General features: G+C 44.1%; 1 protein-coding gene across 17 annotated transcripts in view; it reads right to left on the bottom strand.

Annotated features, from left to right (window-relative positions):
* Positions 1-703: 703 nt before the first annotated feature.
* Positions 704-14427, bottom strand: part of Kiaa1217 (KIAA1217 ortholog) — a 441371-nt gene continuing 427647 nt past the window's right edge. For 7 of the 17 annotated variants that reach the window (XM_029536055.1, XM_029536057.1, XM_021192137.2 and 4 more), the window contains 7 exons: positions 12882-13036; positions 12115-12285; positions 9556-9675; positions 5548-5625; positions 3837-5435; positions 3206-3328; positions 704-2488 (listed from right to left, as the gene is read on the bottom strand). In XM_029536055.1, the coding sequence (XP_029391915.1) occupies positions 1991-2488; positions 3206-3328; positions 3837-5435; positions 5548-5625; positions 9556-9675; positions 12115-12285; positions 12882-13036 (2744 nt within the window). In that variant the 3' untranslated portion in view covers positions 704-1990. Of the gene's footprint in view, positions 3329-3836; positions 5436-5547; positions 5626-9555; positions 9676-12114; positions 12286-12881; positions 13037-14427 lie in introns of all 17 variants that reach the window. The other 10 variants (XM_029536063.1, XM_029536064.1, XM_029536066.1 and 7 more) reach the window with 6 other exon arrangements.

Genomic DNA, 14427 nt, shown 5'->3' with positions numbered 1-14427 from the left:
AATTTTGTTACTGTTATGAATTGTAATATAAACACCTGGTATGCAGGAAACCTAATATGAGACCCCTGTGAGAAAGGGTTTTTTTCCCCCCTTCCAAGGCATTGTGGTCCACAGGTTGAGAATCTCTGTTTTAAACAGTGTTCCACCCTTTGCAAAAAGTCCCAACACATGACATTCACAGTCTCTGAGTCTGAGCCCTGGTCTGAATGTATTTTCATTTGTGGCTGAGCTTTGCTGATAATGCGTGCCTGTGACAGACATCCAAGTCAAATACCTACATACATAAAATAACAATTTAAAAAAATAAAAATTGGGCCGGGCGTGGTGGCGCACGCCTTTAATCCCAGCACTCGGGAGGCAGAGGCAGGCGGATTTCTGAGTTCGAGGCCAGCCTGGTCTACAGAGTGAGTTCCAGGACAGCCAGGGCTATACAGAGAAACCCTGTCTCGAAAAACCAAAAAAAAAAAAAAAAAAAAAAATNGGAANCAAAAAAAAAAAAACCCAACCCATTGATAAATACACTTTCTTTTTACTTTTACTAGAAACTAAAACAAACAAACAAACAAAATCAAGAAAGCAGCAAAAGCCCCTGCAATGGATGAGGATGCAAACCTGTGTCCAGGGTTTTCTGTTAGCCGCACCCCTTCCCCCCACCCCTCCCCCGAGAAGAGTCAGGCAGGAAAGGAAGCTCGGACGCCACACTGTTGATTAGTTTATTAGGAACTCATCCTTCCCTTTCGAGGAAGCAACACTGTATGAGTGGATGTGGTTACACATTACTTAGAATGCCCTAAAGCTGAAACCCTGTGGCAATAGTTACATATTCGTTGACTGAAAGACGTTATAGTGACAAGGTACAAAAAATAATAAGCATGCAGCTCTTTAGTTTTGCCAAGTCTCTGCTTACAGTTCCATATGTTACATGGCTGTGTTATACAAATACAGTTATTTACAAAACCACCTTAACTGTGCAAACTTGTTGCTTTTTAAAAATGTATGGATAGTCCCATTTCTGCCCATCCCAATATAGACTCTTAAGCATGCATACAAATTAACTTTGGTGTGGGAAAACTACTCTATGTGCTGTCACAGATAGTATTCTGATGTTTATTTATATTTGTATATTTACAAAAGTTCCTCAGTGAACCATACAGAAGTGTACATTTTAAAATCCACAATGCAATGGTATGAATTACCAGGTCTAAGAAAACATAAAAGGGGGTCAGACAGTGCAAAGAAAACAGTGACAGAATAATCAGATGTTTTCTCTTTAAAAAAAAAAAAGGAAGAAGAAAATGAAAAGAAAACAAAGAAAAAATTAGCTGGCTTGCGCTAGCAAATTATCATACAAACTTTTGATGGCAGTACAGGAGTTTTGCTGAATTTCTTTCTACGGCTGTAGAAGCTCATTGGCGTAGAGTCTAGCACACTACTTTCAAATGTACATTGCTGTAGTATCAAAATGTTTTGGCAAAAAAGATTTTGAAAGGAACCATGAAGTTTTGACAAAAATAGAAATCTGTAATAAAGCTAAATAACACTAAAGTAAAAGAAAATATCATAATATATGCTTTACAATTTATATAGTCACGCTTGTGTATTTCTCTGTTTGCCTCTAGTCTCCGTAATGAAAAATATTTTTATACAAAACATACTAAAATTCTGGAATCATACATGTTTTACATGCATAGTACAGTCAGCTTGCCTCACACACGTCCTCACTCTCATCATACTCTCTTTTTATAGCACATGCTTTCTTCATGTAATAGGCATGGAATCTAGACAGTAAACACTATGCAACTACAACAGCAACAGAGTAGAAAAAGCAAGCTTTGCTGCAGGTATCAACTCAGTACTTAGCACAAACTCTGCATGAAGTCTCGAACAATACAGCAATATGATACATTCTCTTGTGAAAACACTCGTTCCAGACTGCTGAAAATCAAAAACAAGAATGTAATTCCACCTTGTGCCTAGTGGGACCTGGCCTCTAAGATGCTTCTTTTGCTGTGGGTGGAGTGGCTTTGCTTGAACTTCCATTCTGTGCTTTGTAGCTGGCGAGGCTAGGAGTGTGGATGGTCCTGATGCCCCTGGCACCTTGATTCAGGGAGGTGGGGGAGGCAGGGGAAGGAGGGGATGAGGAGGAAGAGGAAGTAGGGGCCGCTCGGCCATTTTGAGCCTGCAGTGCGAACGAAAGGTGATGGCCTTTACCTGCATGAGGTGGGCCCTGAAACTTTAAGGAGCCGTTAGAGACAGAAGGGATGAGGGAAGCAGGGTGAGCGGACCGTCCTGCTTGGGGGCTGAGAGGGGTAGAAGCAATCGATGGTTTAGTAGCAGGTGCACTGGGGAGGTTAGAGCTGTCCCCACTAGCGGAAGGCAGAGAACTGGTTTTCCCAGAGCTGGGAGAAAGGGCTGGAATCTTAGAAGCAGGTAAGGAGGGGGAAGTAGGCTTACAGTCCCCACCAGCTTTCTTAGCACTTCCATTAGCCTGCAAACAAAGATGGCGGGAGACACTCTGTCAGAAAGCCAGCAACATGATCAACCCATAGGGCCTGGCAACACAGCCCTTCTGAGCATCGTTCAGTAAAAGGAAAACAACGCACAGCTGGAGGCCTGAGCTAAGTTTTATCTGGACCTGGCTGAAACCACCCCATGCACATAGCAATGGAGGTTCCAAAACGACAGAAAGGGAGATGACACATCATTCCCCAGCCCAGCCCACTGCCAGCCAGCCATGCATGGGGATTGTCATCGGGGAGGGGGTGGGGAGTGTGAGTGTGGGAGAGTTAATGTGACTGAATGCAGTGCCGTCAACACAGATGTTAGTAGTGACGACTTAAGAGTAGTCATCAGAGACAGGTTGGCTTGTCTCTTGGTTCCCAAGAGGATTTGATGACACACTACATTCACCACAGAAGCCGCCACCGGCCTGGCACCATGTGTTAACAGTTACAATCTGAAGTCACAGAGTAAAAGATGTTTATTGTAAGCATGCAAGAGGGTGGTGAGAAGTTTAACACAGGTTCTTTTAGACTTTCTCCATGCCCCCAGATCCAGGGTGTCTACATAAACAATCTCTCACAAAAAACAAATAAACAAAAAACAAAAACAAAAAAAAGCCACAGTATTTGGTAGAAACTAAGTCAGCGACTGGCTTCCTAACTGCAATAGTGTCCATCCAAAATTGGATTTAAGGTAAAACTACCTGACGGTACTGGCGGGGATCCTGTAGTTTGGACTGCTTGCTGGCCTTATCCAGACTTCCGGGTCTGTTCTTAGAAGTCATGGGGACTGGCATCCGGCTTGTCTGCGGGGTGGTACTGGAGCCCTGTGGGAGAACCAGTGAGAGGGGAGACAGAGAGAAGAAGGTAAGTGGATTGGGTTTGAGACTGCCCTACTGTGTGCAGAGAAGGTCAAGTGAGAAGCTAGTGCCCTACATGCAGGATAGACCCAGGAAACACCAACTGGGTTAATCAGAGGAATCAAACAGAATCAACAGCTCACTACCGATCAATTGGATTTTAATGTGAGTACCAACAGAATATGACTGACCCAGCTTCTTTATACTGACCCAACACCAATCAGCAACAGAGGCACAAACAGAATTGATTAGCTGTTAGACACCTAGTTGCTGTTGTTTATGGAAGGCGACGGAGAAGGGAGTAGAGACGGGTACATGACGAATAGACAAAAACAAACAAACAAACAAAAACCCAAAACAAAACAACCGTGAGCCACCTGAAGGGAAGCGATTAATCACAAGACGCCTTTGCTACTGTGATTATGACAAGCTTAAGAAGCAGCTGCATCTTTCCATGATCCACAGACCAAGATACCTTACGTGAAGCTGAAGATATGGATGTGGGGGGCTCTGGGGCAGGGGGTACTTCATCCAGAACTAGCAAGGACCGGGGAGAGACCTCTTGGGCTATGTGGGGCAAGCTTGCGCCACAATCTCTGCTGGAAGACCGTGAGGTATCCACCAGGGCCCTGGGGCTCATCTCACTGATTGTATTTTCAAGTTGCTTTATGGTCTGTTCTAGGCTGTCCAGTGTTCTGTAAGTATCTTTCCTAATTTCATCAGTCCTTGATGTTGGAAATATGTCCTCATGGCTGAGCTGCTCGTGCCTCCTAGCCATGGCTTTGGGGGCATCTTCAGGCTGTGACCTGGTGATTTCAAACCGCTTGGCTTCTTTGTGCTGTTTCAAAGTACCGTCCTCTTCCTCTTCCTCGTAGACAACCACCTGCAGGGTTTTCTTTCCTGTTTTGGTGCCTGTGCGAATTGCCTGCGTAAGAGCAGCAAGCTGCTTTTTAGGGAATTTGAACTTAAACTTTTTCTTGGGACTTTCAAACTGGTCATCAACCATGTCACACTTATTTCCTGAGTCTGGAGAATCAGCTGAGCTAAGCTTTCTCTGCTCGGCTTTATGAAGTTCCTGCCCTCCTGGAGTTAGCAACTCTGCTGACAGGACGTGTGGCTGTGATTGTGTCTCTGCCTTTTGTCCCATCCTATCGCTTCTCGAGTTGACCAATTCATGGGACATTTGGAATGAGGTTCGGACTCCAGTGTCTTCGTTTTCATCCTCTTCTTCTTCTTCTATCTTTTCCTCTGTCAGCATTTTCTCTAGCTCCTCATCACATTCCTCAAAGATGGTTGAGAGTCTTTTATATGCAGATCGGATGTCCATGGGTTCATCAAAAATGATAATAACTGGTTTCTTGTCCAGGCACACAACCGGCTCTTCTCCTTCTGTCCCTTCTTGCTGAGAGGCCGTCTCTTTCCTTCCATCAATATTAACTGTCTGTACATCTTGTCCCTTTTGGCTCACTATGTCATGGACCTCCCCGCTGGACAGAACCTGGACAGCAGTTTTGGTGATCATAAAGGCGATGCTATCAGTGGCTGTGTGTTCCTCACTGGGAGAACTTGGAGTTGATTCTCCATCCTCATTCATGTTCATATTAGCATGCCTACCCACCTTAGATCTCAGGACAACTTGGCCATAATCTGTCATGAGAACATCTTGATCTTGTGTTTTGACATCATGAACACTGAATTCTGCTGATCGAGTTGGGAGAGGAATGCGACTCTTATCTGCGTTTTCTTGTCCTTGTTGGCCTATCTCTTTTGTCTTTCCAAAATTCAACTTCTGATTTTCCGTGTCAGGAATAGCACACTGTAGTCCCGAGACCTTCGGCCCTTTGTTGATTTCACCTTCTAATGAGTTCAGGCCAGAGGAAGTACAACTGACCTTAGGCACATTTTTCTGGGAATAATTTCTACTGTCTCTGAGTAAGCTCTTATTGGGTGTGGCATTTTCCTCTGTGAAGGTGTCAGTTCTACATTCTGACATTCTTGAGGTGTCAGACATACTATCCACCATGGCTCTTTCCCATTTGGGGGGGCCACTAGGTCTCAGAGCCCCTCCAGTAACCTGAGAGGCAAAGTGGAGAAAGGAAACCACACACATTAATCCAGAAAGGCTCTACAAGGGGATGTAATTAAACTGAAGGATACCAACTGGAACCCACATGTGGCAAACTCACCTTTTGAGATTCCACTTGGGGGCCATTTTCACATTCAACATCAGATTTTCGTACATCTTCGGGGTAAAATTCCAAATTCTGGTAGGACAGTGTACGACATGTTACTCCATAAAACCACATGCCCCCCCAAACTGGACTATAACTATCATTTAATTACGTTTCCAAACATGTGGACGGTCCAGGCACATGTGTCAGACACCAACCCGAAGCCTACAGCTCTTTTTACCTGGAGCTGCTCTGATCTCCAGCCTCCAAAGCTGCCCTGTGTTTGCACAAGACAAAAGCCTTCATTAGCAGAATATTGCAAGTGTTTCAAATGTTGTGGGCAAGCGGGTAAGAGAATAAATGGAACCATTAACTTTTCAATACCCGACTGTCTCTGACTTTAACTCCAAGAAGCACACTGGAAGGCAAAGGGATTCTGACACACATCTGCCTATTAACTATGTGGCTTTGAACAAATCCTTTATTTCTTGTCTCTATATCTCAGGTATTTGTTTACAAATTTAGGAACAAGAGCAGATTTTTAAAATGTCCCTTCCAATCTTTTACTGAAATCAGCCCACAGGGAGTTCTGTTTGGTCTGTCATACTCTGGGATAAAGAACATTTTTCTTCTGTGGTCCAGTGACAAATTGAAAATGTCTTTGCAGTTTCTCACCATGTCCAAATAACCTTCAAATTGGTAATAACTTTAATGATCACATCTAAATTTGTAGTGACAATGCTCCATGGTTTGCAGCCCTGCAGTCCTCAACAACAGGGATATGTCGTGAAAAATGTGTCATGAGGTGATCCTGTGTGCAAGCATCTTAGAGTGTACTTACACCTACCAGATGTCTAGGCTGCCACTGCGTGTGGCCCCAGGATATTCTTGACAGATTCGACAAACTAGCACACACAGCTGCTGCCTGCATAGCACAGCCTACTGTGTTACAGTGAACTTAGGTTTTCACAGAATTCTAAGGCTCTGATGAAAATATAGAAAATGACCAGTGACAGCTTTGATTACCCTTACTTCATCAGGCAGGATAGGCAACTGGGCTACTTTGAATCAAGAGCAGCAAAGTAGACCTGTTTAGACCACCACAAACCACCTCAGCACAACTATGTGATGCAGATGGCTGACACCAGTTAGGGTCTTAGTGCATCACCACTGTCGACGTGGTTCATCGCTCACCAAAACATTATGCTGCACAGTGCATGAGTGTAATCTAAAAACAAAGCAAGCATCGGAAGCCATGATAGTGGCCATGATGCCACAGGCTGGCTTTATTCTCTGCATTTTATGATGCAGCTTTTATCCTCTATATTTCGAGGTGTGAAGATGTTTATGGGGGTCTCACTAAGATTTAGGATTGATTGCTTCTCGGCCTTTTGGCTAAGACCAAGTGAAGATTTAGGATGGAAGGCCAGAACAGCAGTGAGAATCCAGACCATCAGAACATTTTACCAGAGGGCACAGTTCTAGCTTGGGGTCTGAGTAGCTACAGGCCCTGCCCATCCCTAATGCTAGGATACCTTCTCCTCAGGGTACCACTGCTGACTCTGGTAGCTGCAGAACACCAAGAGGAAGTGCTGTCTGTCACAAGGAGAAATACAATTCCGGGGATGGTTGTTTGGTTAAAGCAATGACAACATCGCAAAGCACAGTAACCCAGGCTGTGCCAAGGTTAATCCTGCTGCCATGGTTTACAAGTGGAAGGAATAGTCACGCACATTCAAATAATAACACATAAACAACGAAGTCAGTATCAACCACATGAAACACCATTAATTACAAAGTACAAAGTTCACTCGTCACCAGTCACCATTGTTAGCTTGTCCATTCCTCATGAGGCTCCCCCAAATAGGGGTTGCTGCAACAGAATGTAAATTCTTCTGTGGTATTTGAAATTCAGATTATAAAGCAACTGATGTAGCACACAAAAGGCTTTAAGAACGATGTTAAATTAGGATCCAGCCCAAGGTTTCAATTCCAAACGTGGGGTTAGTATACATCACTAGGACCCAAGAAAAAGTTAACTCTGGCTGCAAGGAAGGATTGGCATGTCTGAACTCAAGACCCCTGCCAGGCCCGTTTACAGGAGGTAAGGGTGGGGCTGGCACCTGTGCTGGTTGGCCAGGCAGGGCCACACCATTATCTACTGTTAAATATTTCCAGTCTTGCTTGTGTATTTAAATACAATTCAGCAGCAGAACTAATCCAGTTTAGATTTCATAGGGACTTTTTTTTTTTTTTAAATCACTTAGCTAGACAAAGGGGATGAATGCATCAAAGCAAGAACATGGACTTCATGGAAATTTAATCATAACTGCCCTGGAAATTGACAGTCATTCTTAGTCTTAGATGGCCACATGAAAGACAACCAAACCCCTTTAATATCTGCCCCATGATGTGGATTACATAAACAGTCAGGGAAGCTTGTTCCATGTACAGGGGTAATTAACAGAAATTAGAGACACAGTCACAAGAAAACTGTAGATGCGAAGTGCCAGGCTGGAGCTTCGTAAGGGGAGGAAAACCCACAGAGACCAAGTTATGGAAGGACAGGTGAGTAGGCCACAGAGGTAATAATGACAAAACTGGGCATAAGTCTGATAGTTGTGGTTATTCTGAGGGGCTTCATGTACTGAGTTTAATGATCCACAATGACTACCTACCCTTCAGACCAATCTACTGTTGGGCACTCAACAAAGACCCACAGCAACTTGCTTCTAATCAGTGCTATTGATGGTGTGAGCTTCAGACTGTGAGACAAGAACGCCTTGCAACATCTGAGCCGACTCAAAAGTCTACAGTGAGACATTGATCATCACAGGGAAGCCTTGGGAGGTGCGAGTTCCCAGTCAGTGTTCTAGAATGGTCTAAATATGACAAACCAGGCCCTACTAGGAGCCTTTCACAAATTAGTAGTAAAAAGGCTATATAAGGAAATTTCACATACTGCACAGCACCATATTTCTGGACTATTTCATGGATTTAGTTTTCTGTGTGAGACAGCTTTGTACATCACTGTCTAATAACTTCCCAGTGCATGAAGGCACCCTCTGCCTGCTGAGTTTCATCTGTCTGCTGAGGGCAGGCCACTTTACCTGGCTTTGTGACGCTGTGGGCCAGAGCTGAGCATGTCCCCTGAAGGCTGTTAGGCTTGCCCTCTGCAGTCTGACGCAGCTACCTCCCTGAGGTTGCTTAGGTAACAGCAAGGAATCAAGGGGTACTTGTTAGACCGCCTTGCAGTTTCTTTTGGCTAACATTGTTTCTCTTTATTTAAAATAAATGAATGCCACTCAGGTCTGAAATGCAAGTTTCTAGTGAGAAATGTTTGAACTGGAGTAGGTTAAACTTGTTGTCCTTAATTAAGGTAAGATGGCTCTGAATTCCCAAATCCCAAATACTCTAGACTCAGCTTCGCCGTGAAGCTCTAACAGCCTTCTCCTCACCATATAGGCCCTGCTACACAGCCCGGATGCCTCTCTGAAGTCATGAGTAAATTGTTTTAGCATTAAAACTAGACTTACTATTTTGGGAGACAGACTTACAAAAATGTCAGTAATTTGCAGCAATTCTGGTTTGCACACTTCAGTGTGTACAGATATGTCTCTGGGCTTCCAGACCTCCATGAGATACGTTGAATTAGTTGTATTCACTTAGTTGTTAGTTCTGGCTTTGGTTTGCTTGTTTTTTCTTTTAATGCAAACTTTCTAGAAACTCTAGGAAGGTATGGCTTCTTTATTTTGGGAAACTGTTGTCTTGCTTTTGCATATACTACTGTGTGCTGCTCCCAGGGACACAGCACTCACTCTGGCAAGCTGAGGCAGGTATTTCTAGTCTCACCCCAAGCCTGCATCTCCATCTCCGTTAGTTCAAGAAGAAAAGGGAGAGAGTAAAACAGAAGGGCCAAGGGCCAGCGATCAAGTGCAAGAGTGCCAGCCATGTTAGTAGCAGAGCAGGGGTGTGGGTGGGGCTGTCTCACTGTATGGTAGATGTATAGCTACCACATGTTACCTTCTTCTCCTTGGGTGGGGCTGTGGCGCCTGCCCTAGTGTCTTTAAGGTGGCTGTTAGCTCGGGACTGCTCAGCATGACTGTTTGGATTTACATCCATAAAGGAACACTTCTGGAATGCCTAAGGAATTAAAATACCGAGGTTAACAGGTATTCAGCTGTATGGAGCAGAAGAGTCAGGATTCCAGAGACGCAGAGTCCCCAGCCCTGGGCTAACATTCAGACTCCTGCTAGGAGGCAGCATCCTGAAATCCTGTATCCCACAGGGCCTCGAGCTGGTTCCAGGATGAGCTCTAAGCAAAAGATTCCTTATAAAGATGAAATGGACAGAGCCCTTAAAAACTATTAATACCCTTAGGATGGACGTGAAGTTCCATGACAGGCACATTCTTAGCAGGCGTGAAACTCTGGCCTCAATCCCTTAACCTTTACATGTTGGGAAATAGACACACAAATTAAAGATGAAAAGACATCTTTGTGGTCTTCATTTCTTACTGGCTTTATTGAAATTATGTATAGGAAGAAAACTCACAAGATATTTTAAACTTAAAAAGAACTAATGTACACCTGTTCATTCTCTCAGTCATAGATCTCAGCCTGCTCTATTGTTCATTTACAAGCAATTCGTGTTCTTTAGCACCACACAGTCCTGAATGACCAAGGACTTGCTGAGCTCTACACATAACTGTGGGGCTAGCAGCTTCATCAGGTGAGCAGGGTTAGGGAGACTAGTTCTTAGATGAAGAGCAGAAGTATGGCTTCTATCTATACCAGCTGATGCGGTTGGGGATGCCAGGAGAGTCCTGACACTGGGATAATGAAGGACACTTGGTCACTCCAATGCTGGTGGGCACCAGCAGTCCTCAAAGGCCATCCAGCAAGCAGTCAACACAGCCAACCACAGTGCTTCCAGGTCTCCCTCAAGGGAATTAATAAATAGGAATCTCTGGGCTGTGGAGCATTTCCCCACATAAATGCTCCAATAACTCTAATATGTAGTTAGTATTAAAAAGCACTCACTGAAATGAATGATCTTAAATAATTGCCTAATAGTCTCTTTATGTCAAATGTTGATATCTGGAAACAACTCAGGAGGCAGAAAGAATCTGTGACTTTGCCAAGTGGACATTACAGCATCTGTCCTAATATCTGAACATAGCTAACAGCAGGGTCCCTCCTCTGCCCTCAGTGGTTGTGCCTCTGTTTTGGTCATCTTTGCCCTCCCTGCTGTCAATCTCTGCTGTCAATCCTGGCTTGTCTTAGATGTGTTTGTCTTATCTAGAGGCCTGCCCGTTGACACCAAGGCATGTCCTTTGGCTGTTAGACGTTGGATACCCCAGCCTGGAATTTCTTCTGATGCTTTGTCACCTGAATACAGGACACTGTTTCATGAAAACTACCCGACCAGGGGCCTGCTGGACCCAAAGCAGGAATGTCAATGAAGCTGGAGAATTTTAGTTACTGTCATAAATAGCCCCCAATCACAGAGCAAGAAGCCAATACCAGATATTCTACTCCTTGGAGAGGGATTGCCACAGGCATTGAAGATATAAGACTGAACGCAAAAGAGCTCATCTCAAACGGTAGCTAGAAGCGTCTATGATAAATGTATGGTTTCTACTGGAGTGCTAAGATGGGAACATTCAAAAGTCTAATGGTTACTAACTATAAATATGTTTTCTATCAATAAGTTTTTGACCATTTTAAGAACCTGTGACATGTGCTTAGTGGAGGGCTTGATCCAGGAAAATTTGTGAATTTGGTGGAATATTCAAAGGGTTCACCATTCAACAGAACACCCAGAAGTCTCATTTTCCTCATAAAATGCAAGAAGCTCAACTTTGACAGCTATTACCAGATACCATGAAACTAGAGAAGACCCAGTATCACAAAACTGTCATGGTTTAAAGTTTTTTCCATGTCACATGAAGGATTAGATTTTCTGGGCTATACTAAACCACATGGACAGTGTCGAAAAGACAGTGTTTTGGGGGTCCCATAAAGGGTACAGTCTTTGAGAAGCAAAAATGTCCCATAAAAAGTACAAGTCAAAAAAATCCAGAGTTAGGTCTAAGAATTATGTATGTATCTAATGAGCTGAGTTCTCAGGATATGCTGTAGGGCAGAGTCACATAGATGACAGGAATGTGGGATGAGCTTGGGTATATACCCTGTAATCCATACTCAGTCCTAGCAGAGAGCTGTGTTGTCACTAAACATTAAAAAATTTAATAAAGTATTCTCTAATAGGTCCAAGAGAATGGGAGTGAGGGAGAGAGAGTGAATGTGGGGGGGGCTCTAGGGAGGTTTGCAAATGATTTTTCTATATAAACTTTATGGAGTTGTTTAAAAATGGTCACTATTCACACATTTATCTGGGTGTCCAGAGAGTTCATTGGTTCTCATCTTGGTAAATGGAGGCCAGGATTAAAAGACACAACTAACAAAGGCTAGCTCAGTGCCCTTCATTAGCTGTTAGCAAACCTGTGGGATCCATGGCCAGAGAGGCCCAGATGAGAAGGCAAAGAGGCAGTGGCCAAGCCTCGCCTCAGCTACGTACCTGGAGTTCTGCCATAATTTTGTCTCCTTCTTCTTCTTCTTCCTCCTCCTCCTCCTTGGAGGAAGGGGCAGGGACTGGTGGTGGGGAGGGGGTCCAGGTTGAGGCAGGTTCCTCTGGGGGACATTTTGTGGCTCTAGTCTGTGGTGTTGGTACAGGGTCTTCACTGCTCACCTACAGGGAATTTGAACCACAGATATTGGTGTCAGACCCTCCACGTGGCTTCTCAGTGCCTCTTTGGCGCTGGCTCTTCTAGCCAAAAAAACCTCCTTTATTTCCTTGCATTTCATTTAAGTGTGTTTGCATAAGTTGCCATGTTGGTAATTGTTTGAAGAATTATATAATTCTAAATCCCCCACATTTGTAAAGGGCCTTCCCTCATTGCATTTCCAATGGGAAATTGTATTTTTTCATTTAACACAAGGGATAAAGCCTTCCAAATTAAGTGTAAGGCTAAGCTCACTTAACACCTTTCTACACAAACACCCACAACTGCATCTACTGGTCTATTACCTTCCCACCCTCATGTCAGTCTAATGACGTCCTACCAGGGCAAGAAGTTGATAATCTGCCTTCACACTGTCATATTAAAAGTCACACAAGGCCAGGCTAGTCCAACAACACTGGCTGACATTCTCTTCTTAGGCTCTTTCTGGGCATCTGGGTAAGCTGAATTACTACTTTTTTTTTTTTTTTTTAAAGAATTATGTTTACATGGATAGAACTGTCTTCGCCCCGAAACCATTTTGCCAGGTCTCAACCCATCAGACCTTAGACATGCTCCTGCCAGTGTAGACCACATCGCCAGATCTCGTGGTGGTAAGTCCTGGTCCAGGAAGGTAGCTCCTCCGAGGGGGTGGGGGTGGAGGAGGGGGTGACTTTCCCCCTATCTTGTCCGATTCCTGCTCTGAATTTGGAGAATCTTCTGGAAAAGAATATGCCACTTCAAAGACTGTCTCAAGATATATCTGGTGTATACAAACACAATTCAATTTCACTAACAAACTCTAGCCTCACCAAAGGCCTATGATTAAGGGGACAGCCTTGATGACAAACTGAACTCAACTCCCAGAAAGCCCTGCATACATGACCTGCCTTTCACTGACTCAGTTTTCTCATCTCTTACAAACTATATACAACACACTACAACAGACTCTCCACTGGGGAGTTCTGGGTTAAATTACTTATATATAGCCATTGGTTTATTGTGAATGCAATGCAAACTATTTGATTCGTTATTACATTTATTGATATACACAAAAATTGAGGGGCACTGGAAAAGTGAAAGCACTGGGAAACTAAAAGTAAGCTCCAAACATTTTGTACCGGCTGGGTTTGTGTGTGACCTTGACACAGCTGGAGTTACCACAGAGAAAGGAGCTTCAGCTGGGGAAATGCCTCCACGAGATCCAGCTGTGGGACATTTTCTCAATTAGTGATCAAGGGGGAGGTCCCCTTGTGGGTGGGACCATCTCTGGGCTGGTAGTCTTGGGTTCTGTAAGAGAGCAGACTGAGCAAGCCAAGGGAGGCAAGCCAGTAAGGAACATCCCTCCATAGCCTCTGCATCAGCTCCTGCTTCCTGACCTGCTTGAGTTCTAGTCCTGACATCCTTGGTGATGAACAGCAATGTGGAAAATGTAAGCTGAATAAACCCTTTTCTCCCCAACTTGCTTTTGGTCATGATGTTTGTACAGGCATAGAAACCCTGACGAAGACACCCCCTGAGGCTTCTGAAGCTTCGACATCTCAGCCTGAAACAGTATTATCATAGGAATTTATGTAGCTAGGACAGGCTCAATCAGAGAGGCCCCAGGGGAGAGGTAGAGAGGAAATGGGGACAAAGATCAAAGACACGTGGAGGGCTGGTTCTGATGCTAAGCTCCTGTTCCGCAATCTTACAGTAAAGAAGCCATAGACGGTTGGACAAAAAGAATAGGTGGGACTTCTGGGTCTCTGGAGGCAAGAATCATACAAAAGGGAAGAGAGGGGAGTTTGCCATGTTTCTCATGGAGAAAAGTTGACCAACCATGTGAGATTTTGTACAAAGTGTAGATTTTTTTTCTCAAATTTCTTATTAGATATTTTCTTCATTTACATTTCAAATGCTATCTCAAAAGTCCCTTATACAATTCCCCTCCACCCTGCTCCCCTACCCACTCACTCCCACTTCTTGACCCTGCGGTTCCCCTGTACTGGGGCTCCTGCTTTGTAAGACCAAGGGGCCTCTCTTCCCAGTGATGGCCGACTTGGCTATCTTCTGCTATGTATGCAGCTAGAGACACGAGCTCTGGGGGTACTGATTAGTTCATATTGTTG

This window comes from Mus pahari, chromosome 3 (genome assembly GCF_900095145.1).
Source record: "Mus pahari chromosome 3, PAHARI_EIJ_v1.1, whole genome shotgun sequence".
NCBI classification, from domain to species: domain Eukaryota; kingdom Metazoa; phylum Chordata; class Mammalia; order Rodentia; family Muridae; genus Mus; species Mus pahari.
Note: the sequence above shows the minus strand (reverse complement) of the source record. Positions and strands in the feature narration are given on the sequence as shown.